The sequence below is a fragment of the Rhinichthys klamathensis genome, unplaced genomic scaffold, assembly GCF_029890125.1.
Source record: "Rhinichthys klamathensis goyatoka isolate OS25496 unplaced genomic scaffold, OSU_Roscu_1.1 h1tg000463l_1, whole genome shotgun sequence".
NCBI lineage: Eukaryota > Metazoa > Chordata > Actinopteri > Cypriniformes > Leuciscidae > Rhinichthys > Rhinichthys klamathensis.
Window position 1 is genome coordinate 372,501 of NW_026606952.1, and position 23,048 is coordinate 395,548.

The 23,048-nt window shown below is 38.0% G+C and overlaps 2 protein-coding genes across 2 annotated transcripts in view; both read left to right on the forward strand.

The window, feature by feature from the left end:
• Positions 1–6,442, forward strand: part of LOC130071859 (calmodulin-regulated spectrin-associated protein 3) — a 12,373-nt gene extending 5,931 nt beyond the window's left edge. Inside the window, exons 7-17 of the mRNA XM_056236767.1 lie at positions 508–601; positions 679–724; positions 811–869; positions 1,350–1,380; positions 1,540–3,388; positions 3,470–3,588; positions 3,667–3,965; positions 4,221–4,272; positions 4,368–4,486; positions 5,783–5,901; positions 5,969–6,442. Of these exons, the coding sequence (XP_056092742.1) occupies positions 508–601; positions 679–724; positions 811–869; positions 1,350–1,380; positions 1,540–3,388; positions 3,470–3,588; positions 3,667–3,965; positions 4,221–4,272; positions 4,368–4,486; positions 5,783–5,901; positions 5,969–6,271 (3,090 nt within the window). The 3' untranslated portion in view covers positions 6,272–6,442. The remainder of the gene's footprint in view (positions 1–507; positions 602–678; positions 725–810; positions 870–1,349; positions 1,381–1,539; positions 3,389–3,469; positions 3,589–3,666; positions 3,966–4,220; positions 4,273–4,367; positions 4,487–5,782; positions 5,902–5,968) is intronic.
• A 5,412-nt stretch (positions 6,443–11,854) lies between these two features.
• wu:fk65c09 (keratin, type I cytoskeletal 47 kDa) lies at positions 11,855–22,511 on the forward strand (the record flags this gene model as incomplete). Its single annotated transcript, XM_056236762.1, has 7 exons — positions 11,855–12,051; positions 12,112–12,446; positions 12,934–13,016; positions 13,376–13,532; positions 14,316–14,477; positions 15,828–15,953; positions 22,217–22,511. Coding segments are annotated over exons 1-7 (1,324 nt in total), but the record flags the coding sequence as incomplete, so codon positions are not given.
• Positions 22,512–23,048: the final 537 nt, after the last annotated feature.

The following is a 23,048-nucleotide window of genomic DNA, read 5'->3' on the forward strand; positions in this document are numbered from 1 at the left end:
TGTGAAGACTAGAGAAGACTTTTATATTGAAAGGACTCAAACTTGTGATCACGGAAAAGCAAGACGCAACTGACAGATGACTAGCGTGTCACAGGAAAACCCCTTAACTGTTAGAAGCACAAGATATCGCAGCGGACATTCAAACAGATATTATATTACGAATATAGGACTGACCTGAAGGAAAATGTCATGTCTACTGTAAATGCAGGTGCACTCGCTTACTCGATCTCACAATACTCTACTCTATAAGCTTATCAATAAACAATATCAATGAGAACAAACATATGTTTACGTTGCTAAGAGTGGTTCCTAGGGGTGTTGTGTAGTGATGTATACTAGAACCGTTGGGTGAAGTGGTCGTAGTCGTGTTTTATCGTGAATAAAACACAGCTATTGACCAATCAGAATCAAGGATTAGAATTAGATTTTTTTATATTTTAACCGTTTTATAATATGTAATAATGGTTAAAAAAACAATATGTAAGAGTTTTCTCTTTAACCCCAAAGGTGAACATTATGTGCTTCCTTTCTGAGCTGTTTGCCGCCTTCGAAGTGGATAAACCAGATTTCGTCAAACCCACACACACACTGGACCTAACAGGTAGAAATAAACATATGAGCGGACACAAAAACACACAGTGCATTCAGATCCTACAGGAGTTCTGTCTTGTGTTACAGATGCATCTGATCTGGTTGACTGCACGAGTCCGATCAGTGGCAACAGGTAAGCGCGCCTATCAAAACACTTACATTATGTTAGCAGACTCTTTATGTTGAACTGCATCATGGGATCTGATGTTTTTCTTGTAGTGGCTCCCCTTCTTTCCTTCTGAAGCAGTCGCTCCTGCCTCAGTCCCCCTCTGTGTCCGGTAAGAGCTGAGATTGTGAGATTTGTGGTACTTGTAGGTCTTGCTGTGTGTGGCAATGTCTTGTTTTAAGTGAATATTTGCATGTGGAGTTTGTAATCTCAGTTTGGGTTTAAACTACAGGCTATTTTCTTTTGCAAATGAACGACCAGAACGCATTAAAAGTTTTCTGTTTTCAGTTAAAACGGTGCCGTGTAAGCGGCCCCTAAGTTAATAACTAATAATCTTTGCAACGGAAGTGAATCAATCAAAAACTAACGTTAGCTGGACAATAACTTTATTCTAGAGCTGCTGTAAAGCCAAAACAATCTCTGTTACTTTAATTTCCTATTATCACCGTAAAGCTGCTTTGAAACAATCTGTTGTTAAAAGTGCTATATAAATGAAGGTGACTTGACTTGACTTGTTGGATTTGTGGTTTGATATTTGAAATTATGCTCTTTGTGTAACTAAATTATTATTTCTACATTTGTTGTTGTGTAGATGGACGGGGTTGGAGCAAAAAGCAAATTAGGTATGTCTCTCCTTCAGTTCCAGAAAGTACTACTAATCTCATTTTTATTATACAAATTCTGTGATTTATTAGTCTAAATAATTCATTTTTTAAATTTATATAACTTCACCTTCATCAAGCTCTATGAATCTTCAGTAATTTTCACTTTCTCTGTCTCAGCCGCCCCCTCTCGGCCGTATCCTTCAGCATCCCATTCCCACTGGACAGTGATGTTGATGTTGTAATGGGCAACCCTCTCTACCGTTCCGTCAGCACGGACAGCCTCACTAGGGTAACCGACCCTGGCTCTTACACGCCCCCAGAGGATCTGAGTAAGCTCATTGGTCAGGCTCCTCTAGGAGAGTTGCCTACCATAGAAGAAGGTTTACAAATCATTCATTCTGGCCGGCCGGTACACAATGAGCCTCGTATGCGGCCAGAGGGGGCGCCGTCTGGCTTTTACCTCCACTCGCCTGAGGAGGGTGGAGCCAGACTGAGCAGCTCTGCCCCATGCCGGACTGGGATGATGCATCGACCAATGGGAGGATGGATTAATAGCAGCGGGAACCGAAAACGGCAACCTGTAGGTTCACAAGAACACAATGGAGGTTTAGAGTGTGACACACCTGAAAACTCCCCCAAAACCTCCTCCAGTCCAGCCAACGGACCCAAGACTGGCCGCATGACAAACTTTGCTGAACGCAGGAAGATGATGCCAGAATCCCCAAGTAACTCCAGGTCCCAAGAGGTAGTGTCGTTGTGCAGCCCTGCAGAGATGAGCCCTGTTGGGGCAGTGGAAGCGCAGGAACTGGGTGCACGTCTAGAGGAGAAACGCAAAGCAATTGAAGCACAAAAGAGGCGGATTGAGGCCATCTTTACCAAGCACAGGCAGAGGCTGGGCAAAACTGCTTTCCTTCACCTCCAGAAGAAACAAGGGGAAGAAGTGGGAGACGACGGACAGTCCCTTACCCTGGATGAACGACTGACACAAATGGAGCAACAGCTTCAACGAGAGGAGGACAAAGAGAAGGAGGAGGAGAAGAGTAAACTGGAGGAGAATAAGAAAGAAAAGGATGGGGAACAGAAGAAGAACACCAGCGATGTAGTATCCCCGCCTAAACTGGAGAAACAGGTGACCTTCTCTGTTGATACAAAGAAAGAGGTGGAGAAAGAGCCTCCGTTGGAGGAATATAATGAGGCAGTAGCTAAGCTAAGCTCCACCCTACAGACCTTACAAAGGGACATGCAGCTCCTTACAGAACAGCAGCAAAGGCTCATGGGAAAGAAAACTCTGAGTTCTCCGAAAAACGCCTCTTCAAATAAGACAACTGCCTCTAGTAAGGCCTGGGTCATCCCAGCGGGTCCCAAATCCCCTCATCTTTCTAGAGACTCCACCCGTATCATTTCACCCTCTAGATCTCCTTCACGCTCTGCACAACCTTCTGACACACCAAGATCCCCTAAAAGCTCAGCATCATCTGCTCCACGGAGATCCCATGGAGCTACTCCTAAGAGCCCCAAACGTCAACGTCCCTCCCGCCCCACAGAACTCGGCTTCCAGCCTCTCACACGTGTCCTAACGCCCCCACGGAACGTGGACACGCTTCCCCATCTGCGGCGAGTCTCTCCGAGTCAGTGTCAGGTGCAGACTTGCTCCTCACTGCGATTCGGAGGTCCACGCACACCTCAGGACTCTCCGCTGCAATCTACTCGGCCTCAAGAGAGCACATCAGAATCAGGCTCCAGCGAGCATCACACCCCGATCTTCACCCTGGAGCTTGAGGCTGGACCTCCGTCTGCGCTCCCAGCTGAACTCTTAGGCGGGGGGAGCAGTTCGGGAGCCCCGTCAGAGTGCTCATTTGAAAGCGACATGTTCCTGAGCAGCGCCCTGGTGAAAGATGAAACAGAGGGTGCGGGGACAGTGGGAGACGACACAGATCTGGAACAGGGTGCAGAAATATTCTCATCGGATTCCATGAGTGACCAGACAGAGAATGAGAGCAGGCTGGGACTCGATGTGTTCTTCAAGGTGTGTGTGAAGGTCTGCATGTTGTTTGGTTAATGGTACGTGTCTGAGGTGTTTGTAACGTGTGTATTTGTGGGCGTTCAGGAGGAGGGTCTCTCGGAGGAGGAGATGGCCCTGAAAAGGGCTCTGCTATTTGAGCGGCAGCAAAGACGAGCGCAAGAGATCAAGAAACGGACAAGATACGGGCAAGATCCTGAGAACAGGTAAGAACACCCAAATATCCAAACCCTCTCATTCGGGACCTGCATTCAGGACTTACTTACCTCTGCTTCCTCTTACAGTCAACAGGTTTCTGTGGAGGACCTACGACCCTCTCAAACTCCACCGCTTTCACAGTCACTACCCACCTCATACACCCCGCCCCCTCCTTCAAAGGCCACGCCCCCAGGAACACCCCTGCGTCGGGGAGCGTTCACACGGGCAGAGTATGAAAGGCGCCACCAGCTGAAGATAATGTCTGATCTAGGGAAGGTTCTCAAACAGAAACCAGCTAAGCACAGTGGCAAAAAACAGCTCACACACAAACCGCACAACAACCATGAGATTACTCACACACGCTCGCCAGGGAAGAACAGAACAGGTAACCACTAACATCACAAGTATCTTGTCACCAATCAGAATTGCGATCTGCCTGTATGAACGAAACTGCAACATGCTCAACCAATAAATGGAGTTTGGGACAGGACTCTCAAACTGTTTGTCAGATTGCAGTAGTGTTTGAAAGTTGTGTTTTTTTCAGTTCTGATTGGTAGTGCTAGTGGTGCAGAAATTACACACACTGCTGCTTTCAAGATTTCATTAGCATGCCCTAAAAAACAGTTGTGTTTTCTTTTAGTTGTAGCTAACCAGAAAGATGGCGGATCTCTACCAGCTGAAAAACCAGCAAGGTACTGTACACTGCTGCTTAGACATGCTTTTGTCTTCTGCCTTCCATACATCTCTGTCTGTACTTAAACACTTTCTCTCTCATCCAACAACTCAGTCGTTCAGAGTCACCCTCAAAGGTGATATCATCAGGGAAACAGGCCAATCAGAATGGAGAGAAAGACTGGGAACAAGCCTTAAATGCCTCCTCTCCAGCCTCACTCCCAGAATACACAGGTTTGTTGTTTTTATGATCAGCTTCCACATTTGAAAATAATTACAACTAAAGGAGGTTTGTGAAGTCACACTTGACAAGAACCAGTCAAGGCTAGTTTGAACCCTAAGTTTGAACTGTAAGATTTTAGATTAATAATGGGAATAAAAGTCTGGTCAATTGAAAGATATAGAATACACAGTCAGAGCAAACTGAATGTAGTCTAGATGCTGTCTAATAATGTTTAAGTATGCTGACTTTGTCAAGCCAATTTATAATAATATTAAATCATAGTGGTTTAACTGCACTGTGTAGAACAGGTTTAAGTATGAAGACAAAGTGATTTGACCTAATTTGAGAAGATTTAATCAGTACCTTATTTTATGACTGTAATCAGTACCTTATTTTATGACTGTAGTCAGTACCTTATTTGATGGGTGTAGTCAGTACCTTATTTGATGGGTACTGTACCTTATTTGATGGGTACTGTACCTTATTTTATGACTGTAGTCAGTACCTTATTTGATGGGTGTAGCCAGTACCTTATTTGATGGGTGTAGTCAGGACCTTATTTGATGGCTGTAGTCAGTACCTTATTTTATGACTGTAGTCAGTACCTTATTTGATGGGTGTAGTCAGTACCTTATTTGATGGCTGTAGTCAGTACCTTATTTGATGGCTGTAGTCAGTACCTTATTTGATGGCTGTAGTCAGTACCTTATTTGATGGGTGTAGTCAGTTCCTTATTTGATGGCTGTAGTCAGTACCTTATTTGATGGGTGTAGTCAGTACCTTATTTGATGGCTGTAGTCAGTACCTTATTTGATGGCTGTAGTCAGTACCTTATTTGATGACTGTAATCAGTACCTTATTTTATGACTGTAGTCAGTACCTTATTTGATGGGTGTAGTCAGTACCTTATTTGATGGCTGTAGTCAGTACCTTATTTAAAGGGTGTAGTCAGTACCTTATTTGATGGCTGTAGTCAGTACCTTATTTGATGGCTGTAGTCAGTACCTTATTTGATGACTGTAATCAGTACCTTATTTTATGACTGTAGTCAGTACCTTATTTGATGGGTGTAGTCAGTACCTTATTTAATGGCTGTAGTCAGTACCTTATTTTATGACTGTAGTCAGTACCTTATTTGATGGCTGTAGTCAGTACCTTATTTGATGGCTGTAGTCAGTACCTTATTTGATGGCTGTAGTCAGTACCTTATTTGATGGGTGTAGTCAGTACCTTATTTGATGGCTGTAGTCTGACCTTATTTGATCTGTGTGGTTTTCACTCACAGTCAGTTTTATCTTCTTTTTCAGGTCCTAAATTATTCAAGGAACCCAGTTTTAAATCCAACAAGTTCATCGTTCACAGCGCGCTCTCACGCTGCTGCCTCGCCGGGAAGGTCAACGAATCCCAGAAAAACAAGATTGTAGAGGTGCGTCACTGTTCATCTTTCTCCACAGTCGTGACTTTCACATTCTGACAGTCCGTTTTCTCCCTAGGAGATGGAGAAGAGCTCCGCCAGCCACTTTCTGATTCTCATGCGTGATTCCAACTGTCAGTTCCGCGCCATCTACACCCTCGACGGCCAATCGGAGGAGCTGCAACGACTATGTGGCGTCGGCCCGCGTGTCATTTCCTCGTCGGCCGTGGAAGCCATTTATAAATACAGCTCTGACAGGAAACAGTTCAATACTCTTCCGTCTCGTACATTGAGTATGAGCGTCGACGCTTTCACTATCCCCGCCCATCTCTGGCACACTAAGAAACACGGCACGCCCAAAAAAGTAGCCACGCCCAAATAGGCCACGCCCACCAAAATAAACCACTCCCACTATAATAAAGACCTGTTCGCACCAGGAACAATAAATATAACATTATAAGCAGTGTTGGGGAAAGTTACTTTGAAAAGTAATGCATTACAACATTGCGTTACTCCCTTAAAAAGTAACTAATCGCTTTACTTAGTTACTTTTTTAGAAAAGTAATGTTAAGTTACGTTAAAAACAAGCCCAGCCCATGTGAAAAAAAAAAGTTACTTTATAACGTTTGTTACGTTATATTTTCGGGCACATGTAAAGACCCTATCACAGCTAAAGTGAAAGAATAATCCTCATGCTGAAGGAAATGCAGATTGATTCCTGTACAGTAGAGGCTCAAACAAACCTTTAAGCTGTTATTCTGGAGAACAAAAAAATCTATAGTCATTTTTGCTTATGGTTTAACTGAATCATCAGTGGTCAGAAGCAAGTACATTGGTCAATAAAGTGAGATTAAATGCATAAAAAATTATGTTTTATTTAACATATTTAGTTATTGGAGGTTTGCATAGTATTCTGATTCTGCATTTCACTGATTGTATTCATTTTGAGGAATATTGAATCTTTTTTTGTGCAAGTGAGATGAGTAAATGCTCACATTTAGTCTAGAACTACAATAACCATCATGTTTACACACAACGCCTCTGCACTTCGATTTGTCTCAACATGGTGACAAGAGAGCTGTCAGTCAATAAATGGGACTCGGATATTGTTTTGTAAATTTTAAAAATAATGCGTTACTTTACTAGTTACTTGAAAAAGTAATCTGATTGCGTAACTCAAGTTACTTGTAATGAGTTACTCCCAACACTGATTACAAGCATATACTTAAATGGACAATAACTATAATGATAATTGTAATGATAACTATATTAGCGTCCACACTAATAGACGATATCTTTCTGTTTATTATAAGCACGTTGCAGTTTTTTGGTCTGTCTCTTTAAAATGCTTTAAAGCAGGATGGATTCTGATTGGCTGTCAATGTTTTTATCGTTCATCAGCTGTAAACATTCACTCTGAAAGTGATACATTTCCTCTGTGCCATTATCGTCAAGGTGTGGACATCGTTATTCTCATAGTTACAGCGATTGTTTAAAACGTAGTTATTGTTGTTGGTGTGAACGAACCTTAAACCCCTCCGATAGACCCACTATAAGTGCCATTCCTCAAAATAACACCTTACCAGCACGAAACACAACACAGAGTCTCTGTGATGAATTTCATGATCACCGAAATATGTTTTTCTGACTCTGCATGAAGACAGATGAACCCTGAAGACGCGCCCTGAGGTTTTCACGCTCCTGCTTGCATGTGAACGTTCGGTTCGGTCCAGATATCTCTTGACGGTCACACCAACTGAGCACTTGAAGCATTTCTCTCTGATTTTTATGCTCTATATTCGTTGCTCTTATATACAGACTTTTGAATCTCAGACTAGTGTAGTTTTAGTGAGAATCGCTGCTGAGGGTTTTATCTATTCTCCGACTGGCTGGACGATTTTAGAGATCTCCTGCTGCGAACACTTGTTCTCTTTTATAGTATTGCATCAGTCTCTCCTCGTGTGCTGCATCTGTGTGGAGTAAATGACTCTCCTGTCCAAAGACTGAGGCATCATGTGATCTGATGTCTGACTCTGTTGAACAGAGTCTCAGAGCTGAATGTGGATCAGTGGGTCACAGTCCTGAGAACCTGATCCTGGATCAGTATTAAAAAGCCATTAAACCTCCATCATAATCATACAGCGTTGGTGTGTGTGTGTGTGTGTGTGAGAATGTTTTCTGGGTTTTGACATCATGTTTAACTGTGTGTTTTCCTGCTCTATGATGATGATGATGATGATGATGATGATGATGATGATAATGATGATTTTATGTGGTGATGAACATGTAGATCAATAAAATAATTTCTAACAATTCAACTCCACTGTTTCTGTAAGTGACTGACAGCAAAGGAATGATTCCTGAACTTCACATATATAATGTTCTATGTAAATGTTTGAATCTGAACTATCTTGTTTTCTTGACTAGATGCCCACAATGCTGTGCATAAGGAATGCAATAGGCCTAATGTTATTGGTCAGTTTTTTTTATGTTTTATGTAATTTGATCTTTGAAAAAGGTGTTTTTACCACCCTTTTTGTCCACTTTGTACCCAATGCTGATGAGAATCCTGACTGACGCGGTTCACACACTCTGAGCGCTGAACACAGATTTGTTTAATCCTCACAGCTATGATCATTTGCCTGTTTAATGAGCAGATCATGAAAAACAGAAGAACCTCCAGCATTAGTGCTCGAGGGTTTGTGAGAGTGACGTGGGACTCTCAGACATCGAGATTATTATTTCAGCTCCTGAACGTGTCAGATTGTGTATTTTATAAAAAATGACACGGTCACTATACCTCATCTATCTATCTATCTATCTATCTATCTATCTATCTATCTATCTATCTATCTATCTATCTATCTATCTATCTATCTATCTATCTATCTATCTATCTATCTATCTATCTATCTATCTATCTATCTATCTATCTATCTATCTAGTGTGTATTTTAGCCCTTGTGTTTGTCATGTGTCTTTGTCAAGTATTGTTACCTGTAATCACTGTTTGGTAAGTCCATGTTTTTCAAGCCATTAAAAATTCAGGCCAAGTCTTTGTTTTAGGTTTGATCATGTTTGGGAAATAAAGCTGCACTTGGGTTCTATCACCTGGCCTGCAGTGGACTGGAGTTTTGAGGACTTTGCTCTCAGGTAGATTTTAATGTCACTGCTCTAAAGGGCATTTTCCGAAATGGACTTAATGACGTTTTGACCTATCTAATGCCGGATAGCAACCTCCCAGTGACTCTTGAGGAATATATTGACTTTGCCCTTTTGTTGATCGGGTTGTCATTTACTGAGGAGCCCCACAATCCCAAAGTATCCTCTAATCCTGAGCCACTTCACGTCATGGCCACCATTTCAGAGTCTCGTCCCAAGATAGGCACCATTTTAGAGTCTCGTCCCAAGATAGGCACCATTTCAGAGTCTCGTCCCAAGATGGCCACCATTTCAGAGTCTCGTCCCAAGATGTCCGCCGTTCCAGAGTCTCGTCCCAAGATAGCCACCATTTCAGAGTCTCGTCCCAAGATGTCCGCCGTTCCAGAGTCTCGTCCCAAGATATCCACCATTTCAGAGTCTCGTCCCAAGATGGCCACCATTTCAGAGTCTCGTCCCAAGATAGCCACCATTTCAGAGTCTCGTCCCAAGATGGCCACCATTTCAGAGTCTCGTCCCAAGATAGCCACCATTTCAGAGTCTCGTCCCAAGATGTCCGTCGGTCCAGAGTCTCGTCCCAAGATGTCCACCATTTCAGAGTCTCGTCCCAAGATAGCCACCAATTCAGAGTCTCGTCCCAACATGGCCACCATTTTAGAGTCTCGTCCCAAGATAGCCACCATTTCAGAGTCTCGTCCCAAGATGGCCGTCGTTCCCCAGAGTCTCATCCCAAGATAGCCGCCGTTCCAGAGTCTCGTCCCAAGATAGCCACCATTTCAGAGTCTCGTCCCAAGATGGCCACCATTTCAGAGTCTCGTCCCAAGATAGCCACCATTTCAGAGTCTCGTCCCAAGATGGCCACCATTTCAGAGTCTCGTCCCAAGATAGCCACCATTTCAGAGTCTCGTCCCAAGATGTCCGTCGGTCCAGAGTCTCGTCCCGAGATCTCCACCATTTCAGAGTCTCGTCCCAAGATAGCCACCAATTCAGAGTCTCGTCCCAAGATAGGCACCATTTCAGAGTCTCGTCCCAAGATGTCCGCCGTTCCAGAGTCTCGTCCCAAGATGTCCGCCGTTCCAGAGTCTCGTCCCAAGATAGCCACCATTTCAGAGTCTCGTCCCAAGATGTCCGCCGGTCCAGAGTCTCGTCCCAAGATATCCACTATTTCAGAGTCTCGTCCCAAGATAGCCACCAATTCAGAGTCTCATCCCAAGATAGCCACCAGTTCAGAGTCTCGTCCCAAGATGGCCACCATTTCAGAGTCTCGTCCCAAGATAGCCACCATTTCAGAGTCTCGTCCCAAGATGGCCGCCGTTCCAGAGTCTCGTCCCAAGATAGCCACCATTTCAGAGTCTCGTCCCAAGATGTCCGCCGGTCCAGAGTCTCGTCCCAAGATGTCCACCATTTCAGAGTCTCGTCCCAAGATAGCCACCAGTTCAGAGTCTCGTCCCAACATGGCCACCATTTTAGAGTCTCGTCCCAAGATAGCCACCATTTCAGAGTCTCGTCCCAAGATGGCCGTCGTTCCCCAGAGTCTCATCCCAAGATAGCCGCCGTTCCAGAGTCTCGTTTTCAAGATGGCCGTCCTTCCAGAGTCTCGTCCCAATATGGCCACCGTTTCAGAGACCTCTCCCAATATGGCCGCCGTTCCAGAGCCCTAGGCCAAGATGGCTGCCTTGCCTGAGTCAGTTACGGACGATGCAGCGCTGACAATTGTGGCCTCGGCTATCTTGTGTGTGTGTGTGTGTGTGTGTGTGTGTGTGTGTGGGCCAAACATGCATCCACTCTAGCCCCTCGTGCGCCCGCTCAGCCCAAGAATATTTTGGTTGGTTGCCATATACCCCGGCCGTCCTGGCCAAGCCAAGCTCCTTGGGCGGGGCCGCAGAGGCCAATCCGCCATGGCCCCCTGAACTTTCTTGCTATGTCTAGTTTTGATTTTTTTTGGGCGTCAGGAGCCCCCCATAGAATGGGGGATCTGTAATGTCTAGTTTTGGTTATTGTTTCATGTTTCTGGTCAAGGTCATGTCACTGTCTTGTCATGTGATTCCCTTGCCATCATGTCTAGTGCTTCCCTTGTCTTATGTGTCATGTTCTGATTGGTTCATTGTTTCATCTTGCACAGGTGTGTCTTGTTCAGTCATTATTCTTGTGTGTATTTAAGCCCTCGTGTTTGCCATGTGTCAAGTATTGTTACCTGTAACCACTGTTTGGTAAGTCCATGTTTTTCAAGCCATGAAAAAGTCAGGCTAAGTCTTTGTTTTATGTTTGATCATGTTTGGGAAATAAAGCTGCACTTGGATTCTATCAACTGGCCTGCAGTGGACTGTACACTGTAACAGTAACATAAGACATTTGGCATTATCAGGAACCACAAATATTCCCCCATTGCATGATTATACATTCTATTTAACATTATATAGTATTTTAATGTAGTACTGACACTAAAACTCTGAAAACATTTCGGGTGAACTATACACAATAAATATTGTCACTAAGCACGATACATATCGTTGCATTTTTGTATTGTGATATATTGTGACACGATATATTGTTACACCCCTACTAACTACACATGAATTGAGCTCTTCCTCAGAGATGTTTCTTCATTTTTCTCATGTCATCAAAGAACTCTTTTAAGATTTGCATGTCATTATTTCTGGGAACCGTTCTGTCCCCAGGGGCCCGTCGTCACTGAGGGAGTGGCGTACATGAAGACCAGCTATAAACCACGGGCTTCACACCGTCCTGCACTACACACACCTCTGCCATCATAGGTGTATCATCTGTATCATCACACACCTCTGTATCATCACCGTCTTGCGTCTCTTCACCGTCGGCATGGCCTTCAGCAGAGCTCAGCACTTCTCCGGCAGGTCTCTCTCCACTAGCCGCTCAATGGCTCCGGTTAGTTTCTCCAGCTACGGAAGTCAGTCGGCTGGGTTAGGGTTTGGATCCGGCTCTGGGTCGGGCTTCGGGTCTGGTGCCGGTTCAGGGTTTGGGTCTGGTTTTGGGTCTGGGGCAGGATTTGGGTCTGGGGCAGGATTTGGGGCAGGTTTTGGGTCAGGTTTTGGGTCAGGATTTGGGGCGGGTGGAGGTTCTTTCTCGGGGGGTTTGAGGATGGTTGGAGGCTCTCTCTCGGCCGCAAGTGGAGGTCACGTTGGGGCCAGTTTCAGGGCCGCCTCGGGCTCTTTCTCAGAAGCCGTGTCCAACGTTGTCAATGACAAACAGCAGCTCCAGATTCTGAACGATCGTCTCGCGACGTACCTGGAGAAGGTGAAGCGCCTGGAGACCACGAACCTGGAGCTCAACGAGAAGCTCCGCGCGTTCACCGTCAACCGAGTCCAGAGCAGCGTCAACCTGGAGCCCTACGAGATCCAGATCAAACCACTGCGGGAGAAGGTGTGTTTCTTTTTTAAGGCTTACATGCAATATTATGTGATATGTCAATATTAAATGACAATACAAAGAAATATACAGTATAACAATAGCGGTAACACTTTACAATAAGGTTCATTAGTTAACATGAACTAAGAATGAACAATACTTGTTCAGCATTTATTAATCTTAGTTAATATTAATTTCAACATTTACCAATGCGTTATTTAAATCAAAGGTTGTATTTGTTAACATTAGTTAGCTGTAGAACTAACATGAACAAACAATGAACAGCTAGATTTGTATTAACTAACATTAACAAAGATTAATAAATACTGCAACAAATGTATTGCTCATGGTTATTTCATGTTAGTTAATACATTTACTAATGTTAACTAATGAGCCTTACTGTAAAGTGTTGCCACAATAGCAAATAGCGATAAAATAGTATTAAAACAAGGTGCTAAGTATGTGATAATCTCTGCTGGTTTGCTTCTGTTTTCTCCTCCAGCTTCTGCTTCTCCTTCAGGAGCACACGCGCATCGCTTTAGCCGTGGACAACGCCAAACTGGCCGCCGATGATTTCAGAATGAAGTGAGTTTGAGCTGGTAACGCAGCATCAGCTGCTCAGTTTAGTTTCTGAATGGATGAGCCGCATTCAGAGTCGTTTTCAGTCACTGTAAAGCACATGTAAAGATCCATTCACACCAAGAACAATAACGATTACTATATTAGTGTCCACATCAGCGGACGATAACAATATATTACTGTTCACATAAATAGGAAAAAAACTGTATTAATGTCCACATAAACCCAAATAACAATAACTATAGCGATTACTATATTAGTGTCCACATCTACATTAGATAACTCCACACCAATGCAGGATAACATTCTGTTTACCGTAAGCTATTATAAGCTTATGTTTATGATAATTTGCCCGTGTGGTGCAGGTTCGAGACGGAGCTGTCCATGCGTCAGTCTGTGGAGGGAGACATCGCAGGTCTGAAGACCCTGAAGAAAGAGTACGACTCCACCAACAGTGTGTTGTTGCAGGAGCTCACGGGCCTGAGCAAGGAGTGCACCGCCCTCAAAACACTCCAGCACGAGGTGAGGAAACATGATAAACACACTTGTGTCAATGCCTCCGTGTTTCACTCCTGTAGACTGGCTCCTAAAATATCCCTTTAAATAAAGGCAAAGAGCTCATCTGATGTTTCCGGTCACGTGTTGAAGTGTTATTGTACTATTGAAAAGGTGACGCACTTCTACAATGTAAAATAAAATAACCTTCAGTTTATGTCATAATAGTCATAATATTGTAACATAATTACTCGACTATATTATATTATTTATTATAATAGGTTATAAAACTGTATTGTTATATACTGTATTATAGTATAATAATTTCTATTATTTATTATTAAATATAAAGCGTTATTTTATACATATTATATAGTATAAATGATATTATATTATATATTTGATTTTTTTTTTTTATATTTATATCATTGGCAGGTTGTAGTTAGGACAAAACTGTCTTTACAAGTACAACAGGATTCTGTTTCACCAGAAAATAACATTTGTTTTTAAAATTTAGAGTTTTAACATTTTGCTTACTTGTTAGGGTTAGAAGTGCAATAGCATGTAGACGAACTGATAAACATGAACTAAAAGCCACAAACCACAATTCCAGGCATCTTTAAAAAACTGTTGTCAAGTCACCTTTATTTATATAGCGCTTGTTTCAGAGCAGCTTTACAGAGATAACAGGAAAATAATGCAACACAGTTTGTTTCCAGAAGAAAAGAGCGTCACAGTCCAGCTTAAGTCAGTTCAGTGATGCTTCATCAAGTGAAGTAAAGTGCTGATGACCTTTGCCCTGTGGTCCAGGAGATTGTGTCGCTGCGAGGTCAGATGGTCGGCACGGTGACGGTGGATGTGAAGCAGGTCGAGAGCACGGATCTGTCCCGAGTGCTGGCCGAGATCCGCTCAGAGTACGAGATGCTCATCGAGAAGAACCGCAGAGAGCTGGAGAGCTGGTACACCAGACAGGTACACACACACACACACACACACACACACACACACACAGGGCCGGATTAACCATTAGGGCAACTGGGCACTTGCCCAGGGGCCCACGACATCTAAGGGGCCCTGGGCAGCAGGGGCGGAGTGGCAATCGGGAGAGTCGGGAGTTTCCCCGGTGGGCCGGTAGTGTTTCGAGGCCGCGCGGGCCGGTCTGATAAAATGTATTCATTACAAGTTCGCCATGCGCACTTGTGGCCAAAGCGAGGGGAAGAAAAAATATTTTAGATAGCGGAGCGTATAGCCTATTTATAAATATAAGTGCCTGTCTTTTTGCAAAATGACGCCCGTCACGGAATAGCTACAGTGGCGTAGGTCGTAACGCGTGAGCTTAAAAGCAGCTTTTGATGCGCTCGACCCGAGTTCGAATCCGCCTTTTGCCGAACTCTCTCTTCTCCCTTTTCCCAACACATATGAGATGTAAAATGTATAACCTAACATAAAGGTCTCTAGCGTTATATTTGGCCAACGAACTAAAATCGAAACCATGATATGGCTTTGTGCCTTTATAAAACAGCACAATACTTTAAGAATAGGCATCCTGTGTGTGCTGGGTGATTTAAAGAAAAGTGCGCTCTTTGCTCACGCGATCAGCATGGTTATCTGGTGTTTTCTCCTAAATAAAAGCTCAAGGGTTTATTTCTTGCAAGTGAAGAAATTAGGACAAAAGTATTTAAATTTTCCTGTATTATAGTGTAGCCTAATGTAGACTAAAATATACTTTTGAAATATTCATTTTCATTTATAGTACATTTATAGGCTATATTGTGGATTTTACGTCATAGGAATAATTATATAAATCATTATTACATTATTATAATAATTGTTTGGCATCCTAAAACACCATTGATAATGTAATGTAGACTGAGACTCTCATAACTAAAAAGATGTTTGAGCCCTGGTACAAGTCAATGCTTTTTCTTTGTTCAATGAGCAGTTCATGGGTTGAAGATCTTAATTTTGACCTCTCAAAGAGCACCAGATTGATGCATTTAACCTTAAAATGTACAAAATTTTCTTGCGGGGGAGCATGCCCCCGAACCCCCCTAGAGGCACAGAGGTCCACCCAACATAGTTTTACAAAATCCTATGGGAAAGAACGACCATTTATGAACTTTACTCCAGCATAGCAACAAAGTTCCTTTTAAGTCAGTAAAACTGTAAATGCCATATTAAAATGTCCTTGGACAAAATATACATTTGGCCCTAAGGGGGGGCCTACAAGACATTGTGCCCAGGGCCCTCTGAACTCTTAATCCGGCCCTGCACACACACGTGAGCTCGGTGTGTTTTACTGATGCTGATGCTGTGGTGCAGGTGGAGAAGAAGCAGGAGGAGGCGACGCTGATCACTGAGACAACCATCAGCGGAAGCTCAGAGATCACAGAAAACCGCAAACAAACCCTGAGCCTGCAGACACAGCTGGAGTCCTCACTGATGGAGGTACACACACACACACACACAGTAAGCCCAGGACGATGCACCTTCCCCGGGATGCACACCCCGGTCTGACCACCGTGGTTCTCTGGTCCGTGTTCATTGTCCGAGCGGAGCGTTGTCCCCTACTCGACAAGACCCCGACGGCCCGTTTTAGGACGGCCTCGGCTCCAGACGGAGATCCAGCGGTCAATCTGAATCTGGCCCAGGACGGGCCGCCCTCCCTGTGCTAAGTTTAAAATATGACTTCAAAATGATGGCATAAAACATCAAAATTATGAAATGCTAAGTTTAAAATATGACTTCAAATTGATGGCATAAAACATCAAAATTGTGAAATGCTAAGTTTAAAATATGACTTCGAAATGATGGCATAAAACATCAAAATTATGAAATGTTAAGTTTAAAATATGACTTCAAAATGATGGCATAAAACATCAAAATTATGAAATGCTAAGTTTAAAATATGACTTCGAAATGATGGCATAAAACATCAAAATTATGAAATGTTAAGTTTGAAATATGACTTCAAAATGATGGCATAAAACATCAAAATTATGAAATGTTAAGTTTAAAATATGACTTCAAAATGATGGCATAAAACATCAAAATTATGAAATGTTAAGTTTAAAATATGACTTCAAATTGATGGCATAAAACATCAAAATTATGAAATGTTAAGTTTAAAATATGACTTCAAATTGATGGCATAAAACATCAAAATTATGAAATGTTAAGTTTAAAATATGACTTCAAATTGATGGCATAAAACATCAAAATTATGAAATGTTAAGTTTAAAATATGACTTCAAATTGATGGCATAAAACATCAATATTATGAAATGCTAAGTTTAAAATATGACTTCAAAATGATGGCATAAAACATCAAAATTATGAAATGTTAAGTTTAAAATATGACTTCAAAATGATGGCATAAAACATCAAAATTATGAAATGTTAAGTTTAAAATATGACTTCAAAATGATGGCATAAAACATCAAAATTATGAAATGTTAAGTTTAAAATATGACTTCAAATTGATGGCATAAAACATCAAAATTATGAAATGTTAAGTTTAAAATATGACTTCAAATTGATGGCATAAAACATCAAAATTATGAAATGCTAAGTTTAAAATATGACTTCAAAATGATGGCATAAAACATCAAAATTATGAAATGTTAAGTTTAAAATATGACTTCAAAATGATGGCATAAAACATCAAAATTATGAAATGTTAAGTTTAAAATATGACTTCAAATTGATGGCATAAAACATCAAAATTATGAAATGCTAAGTTTAAAATATGACTTCAAATTGATGGCATAAAACATCAAAATTATGAAATGCTAAGTTTAAAATATGACTTCAAAATGATGGCATAAAACATCAAAATTATGAAATGTTAAGTTTAAAATATGACTTCAAATTGATGGCATAAAACATCAAAATTATGAAATGTTAAGTTTAAAATATGACTTCAAATTGATGGCATAAAACATCAAAATTATGAAATGCTAAGTTTAAAATATGACTTCAAATTGATGGCATAAAACATCAAAATTATGAAATGCTAAGTTTAAAATATTACTTCAAAATGATGGCATAAAACATCAAAATTATGAAATGTTAAGTTTAAAATATGACTTCAAATTGATGGCATAAAACATCAAAATTATGAAATGTTAAGTTTAAAATATGACTTCAAATTGATGGCATAAAACATCAAAATTATGAAATGTTAAGTTTAAAATATGACTTCAAATTGATGGCATAAAACATCAAAATTATGAAATGCTAAGTTTAAAATATGACTTCAAAATGATGGCATAAAACATCAAAATTATGAAATGTTAAGTTTAAAATATGACTTCAAAATGATGGCATAAAACATCAAAATTATGAAATGTTAAGTTTAAAATATGACTTCAAATTGATGGCATAAAACATCAAAATTATGAAATGCTAAGTTCAAAATATGATTTCAAAATGATGGCATAAAACATCAAAATTATGAAATGCCAAGTTTAAAATATGACTTCAAAATTATGGCAAAAAACATCAAAATTATGAAATGTTAAGTTTAAAATATGACTTCAAATTCATGGCATAAAACATCAAAATTATGAAATGTTAAGTTTAAAATATTACTTTAAAATTATGGCATAAAACATCAAAATTATGAAATGTTAAGTTTAAAATATGACTTCCAATTGATGGCATAAAACATCAAAATTATGAAATGCTAAGTTTAAAATATGACTTTAAAATTATGGCATAAAACATCAAAATTATGAAATGCTAAGTTTAAAATATGACTTCAAATTGATGGCATAAAACATCAAAATTATGAAATGCTAAGTTTAAAATATGACTTCAAAATGATGGCATAAAACATCAAAATTATGAAATGTTAAGTTTAAAATATGACTTCAAAATGATGGCATAAAACATCAAAATTATGAAATGTTAAGTTTAAAATATGACTTCAAATTGATGGCATAAAACATCAAAATTATGAAATGTTAAGTTTAAAATATTACTTCAAAATTATGGCATAAAACATCAAAATTATGAAATGTTAAGTTTAAAATATGACTTCAAATTGATGGCATAAAACATCAAAATTATGAAATGCTAAGTTTAAAATATGACTTCAAAATGATGGCATAAAACATCAAAATTATGAAATGTTAAGTTTAAAATATGCCTTCAAATTGATGGCAGAAAACATCAAAATTATGAAATGCTAAGTTTAAAATATGACTTCAAATTGATGGCATAAAACATCAAAATTATGAAATGTTAAGTTTAAAATATGACTTCAAATTGATGGCATAAAACATCAAAATTATGAAATGCTAAGTTTAAAATATGACTTCAAAATGATGGCATAAAACATCAAAATTATGAAATGTTAAGTTTAAAATATGACTTCAAAATGTTGGCATAAAACATCAAAATTATGAAATGTTAAGTTTAAAATATGACTTCAAATTGATGGCATAACACATCAAAATTATGAAATGCTAAGTTTAAAATATGATTTCAAAATGATGGCATAAAACCTCAAAATTATGAAATGCTAAGTTTAAAATATGACTTCAAAATTATGGCAAAAAACATACTAAATTTAAATTATGACTTCAAATTGATGGCATAAAACATACTAATTTTAAAATTATGACTTCAAAATTATAGCATAAAACATCACAATTATGAAATGTTAAGTTTAAAATATGACTTCAAATTGATGGCATAAAACATCAAAATTATGAAATGTTAAGTTTAAAATATGACTTCAAATTGATGGCATAAAACATCAAAATTATGAAATGTTAAGTTTAAAATATTACTTCAAAATTATGGCATGAAACATCAAAATTATGAAATGCTAAGTTTAAAATATGACTTCAAAATTATGGCATAAAACATCAAAATGATGAAATGTTAAGTTTAAAATATGACTTCAAATTGATGGGATAAAACATCAAAATTATGAAATGCTAAGTTTAAAATATGACTTCAAATTGATGGCATAAAACATCAAAATTATTAAATGTTATGTTTAAAATATGACTTCAAATTGATGGCATAAAACATCAAAATTATGAAATGTTAAGTTTAAAATATGACTTCAAATTGATGGCATAAAACATCAAAATTATGAAATGCTAAGTTTAAAATATGACTTCAAAATGATGGCATAAAACATCAAAATTATGAAATGTTAAGTTTAAAATATGACTTCAAAATGATGGCATAAAACATCAAAATTATGAAATGTTAAGTTTAAAATATGACTTCAAATTGATGGCATAAAACATCAAAATTATGAAATGCTAAGTTTAAAATATGATTTCAAAATGATGGCATAAAACATCAAAATTATGAAATGCTAAGTTTAAAATATGACTTCAAAATTATGGCAAAAAACATACTAAATTTAAATTATGACTTCAAAATGATGGCATAAAACATACTAATTTTAAAATTATGACTTCAAAATTATAGCATAAAACATCAAAATTATGAAATGCTAAGTTTAAAATATGACTTCAAATTGATGGCATAAAACGTCAAAATTAGGAAATGTTAAGTTTAAAATATGACTTCAAAATGATGACATAAAATATCAAAATTAGGAAATGCTAAGTTTAAAATATGACTTCGAAATGATGGCATAAAACATAAAAATTATGAAATGCCAAGTTTAAAATATGACTTCAAAATGATGGCATAAAATATAAACATTTTGAAATGCTAAGATTAAAATATGACTTCAAAATGATGGCATAAAATATCAAAATTATGAAATGCTAAGTTTAAAATATGACTTCAAATTGATGACATAAAACATCAAAATTATGAAATGTTAAGTTTAAAATATGACTTCAAAATGATGGCATAAAACATCAAAATTATGAAATGTTAAGTTTAAAATATGACTTCAAATTGATGGCATAAAACATCAAAATTATGAAATGCTAAGTTTAAAATATGATTTCAAAATGATGGCATAAAACATCAAAATTATGAAATGCTAAGTTTAAAATATGACTTCAAAATTATGGCAAAAAACATACTAAATTTAAATTATGACTTCAAAATGATGGCATAAAACATACTAATTTTAAAATTATGACTTCAAAATTATAGCATAAAACATCAAAATTATGAAATGCTAAGTTTAAAATATGACTTCAAATTGATGGCATAAAACGTCAAAATTAGGAAATGTTAAGTTTAAAATATGACTTCAAAATGATGACATAAAATATCAAAATTAGGAAATGCTAAGTTTAAAATATGACTTCGAAATGATGGCATAAAACATAAAAATTATGAAATGCCAAGTTTAAAATATGACTTCAAAATGATGGCATAAAATATAAAAAATTTGAAATGCTAAGATTAAAATATGACTTCAAAATGATGGCATAAAATATCAAAATTATGAAATGCTAAGTTTAAAATATGACTTCAAATTGATGACATAAAACATCAAAATTATGAAATGCTAAGTTTAAAATATGACTTCAAATTGATGGCATAAAACATCAAAATTATGAAATGCTAAGTCTAAAATATTACATCAAAATTATGACATAAAACATCAAAATTATGAAATGCTAAGTTTAAAATATGACTTCAAAATTATGGCATAAAACATACTAAATTTATGTCTTCAAAATTATGGCATAAAACATCCAAATTATGAAATGCTAAGTTTAAAATATGACTTCAAAATTATGGCATAAAACATACTAAATTTATGTCTTCAAAATTATGGCATAAAACATCCAAATTATGACATGCTAAGTTTAAAATATGACTTCAAATTGATGGCATAAAATGTCAAAATTGTGAAATGCTATGTTTAAATTATGACTTAAAAATGATGGCATAAAACATAAAAATGATGACATACTAAGTTTAAATAATGACTTCAAAATTATAGCATAAAACATCCCAATTATGAAATGCTAAGTTTTAAGTATGACTTTCAAATTATGGCACAAAACGTGAAAAATTATGACATGCTAAGTTTAATATATGACTTAAAAGTTATGGCATAAAACATACTAAGTTTAAATTCTGACTTCAAAATTATGGCATAAAACATTACAATCATGAAATGCTAGGTTTAAAATATGACTTCAAAATTATAGCATTAAACGTTAAAATTATGACATACTAAGTTTAAATGATGACTTCAATATTATGGCATAAAACGATACAATTATGACATACTAAGTTTAAATGATGACTTCAAAATTATAGCATTAAACGTCAAAATTATGACATGCTAAATTTAAATTATGGCTTCAAAAAGTCTAAATGATAACATAAAAATTCTAAATTATGACTTAAAAGTTGAAATTGTCAAAAGCCAATATTGACATACTGATGAAATCAAGTTGAAATTGACATCATAAGTCGAAATTCAGGCTGTCAAAATTATAACTTAAAAAGTCGAAATGATGAAATAAAAAGCCAGATTTAGACCTGCTGACGAAATTATTGCTTGTTACAATTGAGATACATAAAATGTTGACATACTATTTGATATAAGATATTATGGCATTAAACATACTGAGTTCAAATTATGACTTCAAAATGATGGCATGAAACGTGAAAAATTATGACATGCTAAGTTTAAAATCTGATTTCAAAATGATGGCATAAACATCTCCATTATGAAATGCTATGTTTAAATGACGACCTTCTGAGCCCTGCTGTAGTGTAATGTGCGTGTGCTTCTGCAGAAGGGCAGTGTGGAGCAGCGTCTGGTGGAGCTTCAGGCGCAGTATCAGTCTCAGATCTTCTCTCTGAGTCAGCTGGCCGGCGGCCTGGAGGGGGAGCTATCCTCAGTGCGCGAGAGTGCAATGCAACAGAGCCGCGACTATCAGCTGCTGCTGAGCACCAAAGTGCAGCTGGAGCGCGAGATCAGCACCTATAAAGCCCTGCTAGAGGGCGCCGGAGAGTTCACCGGCCTCAGCTTATCTGTCCCTGCGGTGAGGAAAGCAGCGCTGCTGAGCAGTGGAGCGGCGGCATGTGCAGGTGAGGGATGCCACGCAACATAGAGTCTAAAATTAAGTCTAATTAAACTGTTAGTTAAAAACACAGTCTAATTGCAAAATTAATTTTTTTTCTCATAATTCCAACATTTCATCTCATAATTATGACTTAGTATGTCATAATTTTGACTTTTTGTCAATTTCGACTGGTCATAATTTTTTTCGACTTATGTCATAATTATGACTTTTTAAGTCGTTTAATTTTTTTCTCAAAATTCCAACATTTCATCTCATAATTATGACTTAGTATGTCATAATTTTGACTCTTTGTCAATTTCGACTGGTCATAATTTTTTTCGACTTATGTCATAATTATGACTTTTTAAATCGTTTAATTTTTTTCTCATAATTCCAACATTTCATCTCATAATTATGATTAAGTCGAAAAAATTATGACCAGTCGAAATTGACAAAAAGTCAAAATGATGACATATTAAGTCATAATTATGAGATAAAATGTTGGAATTTTAACAAAAAAATTAAATGACTAAAAAAAGTAATAATTATGACATAAGTCGGA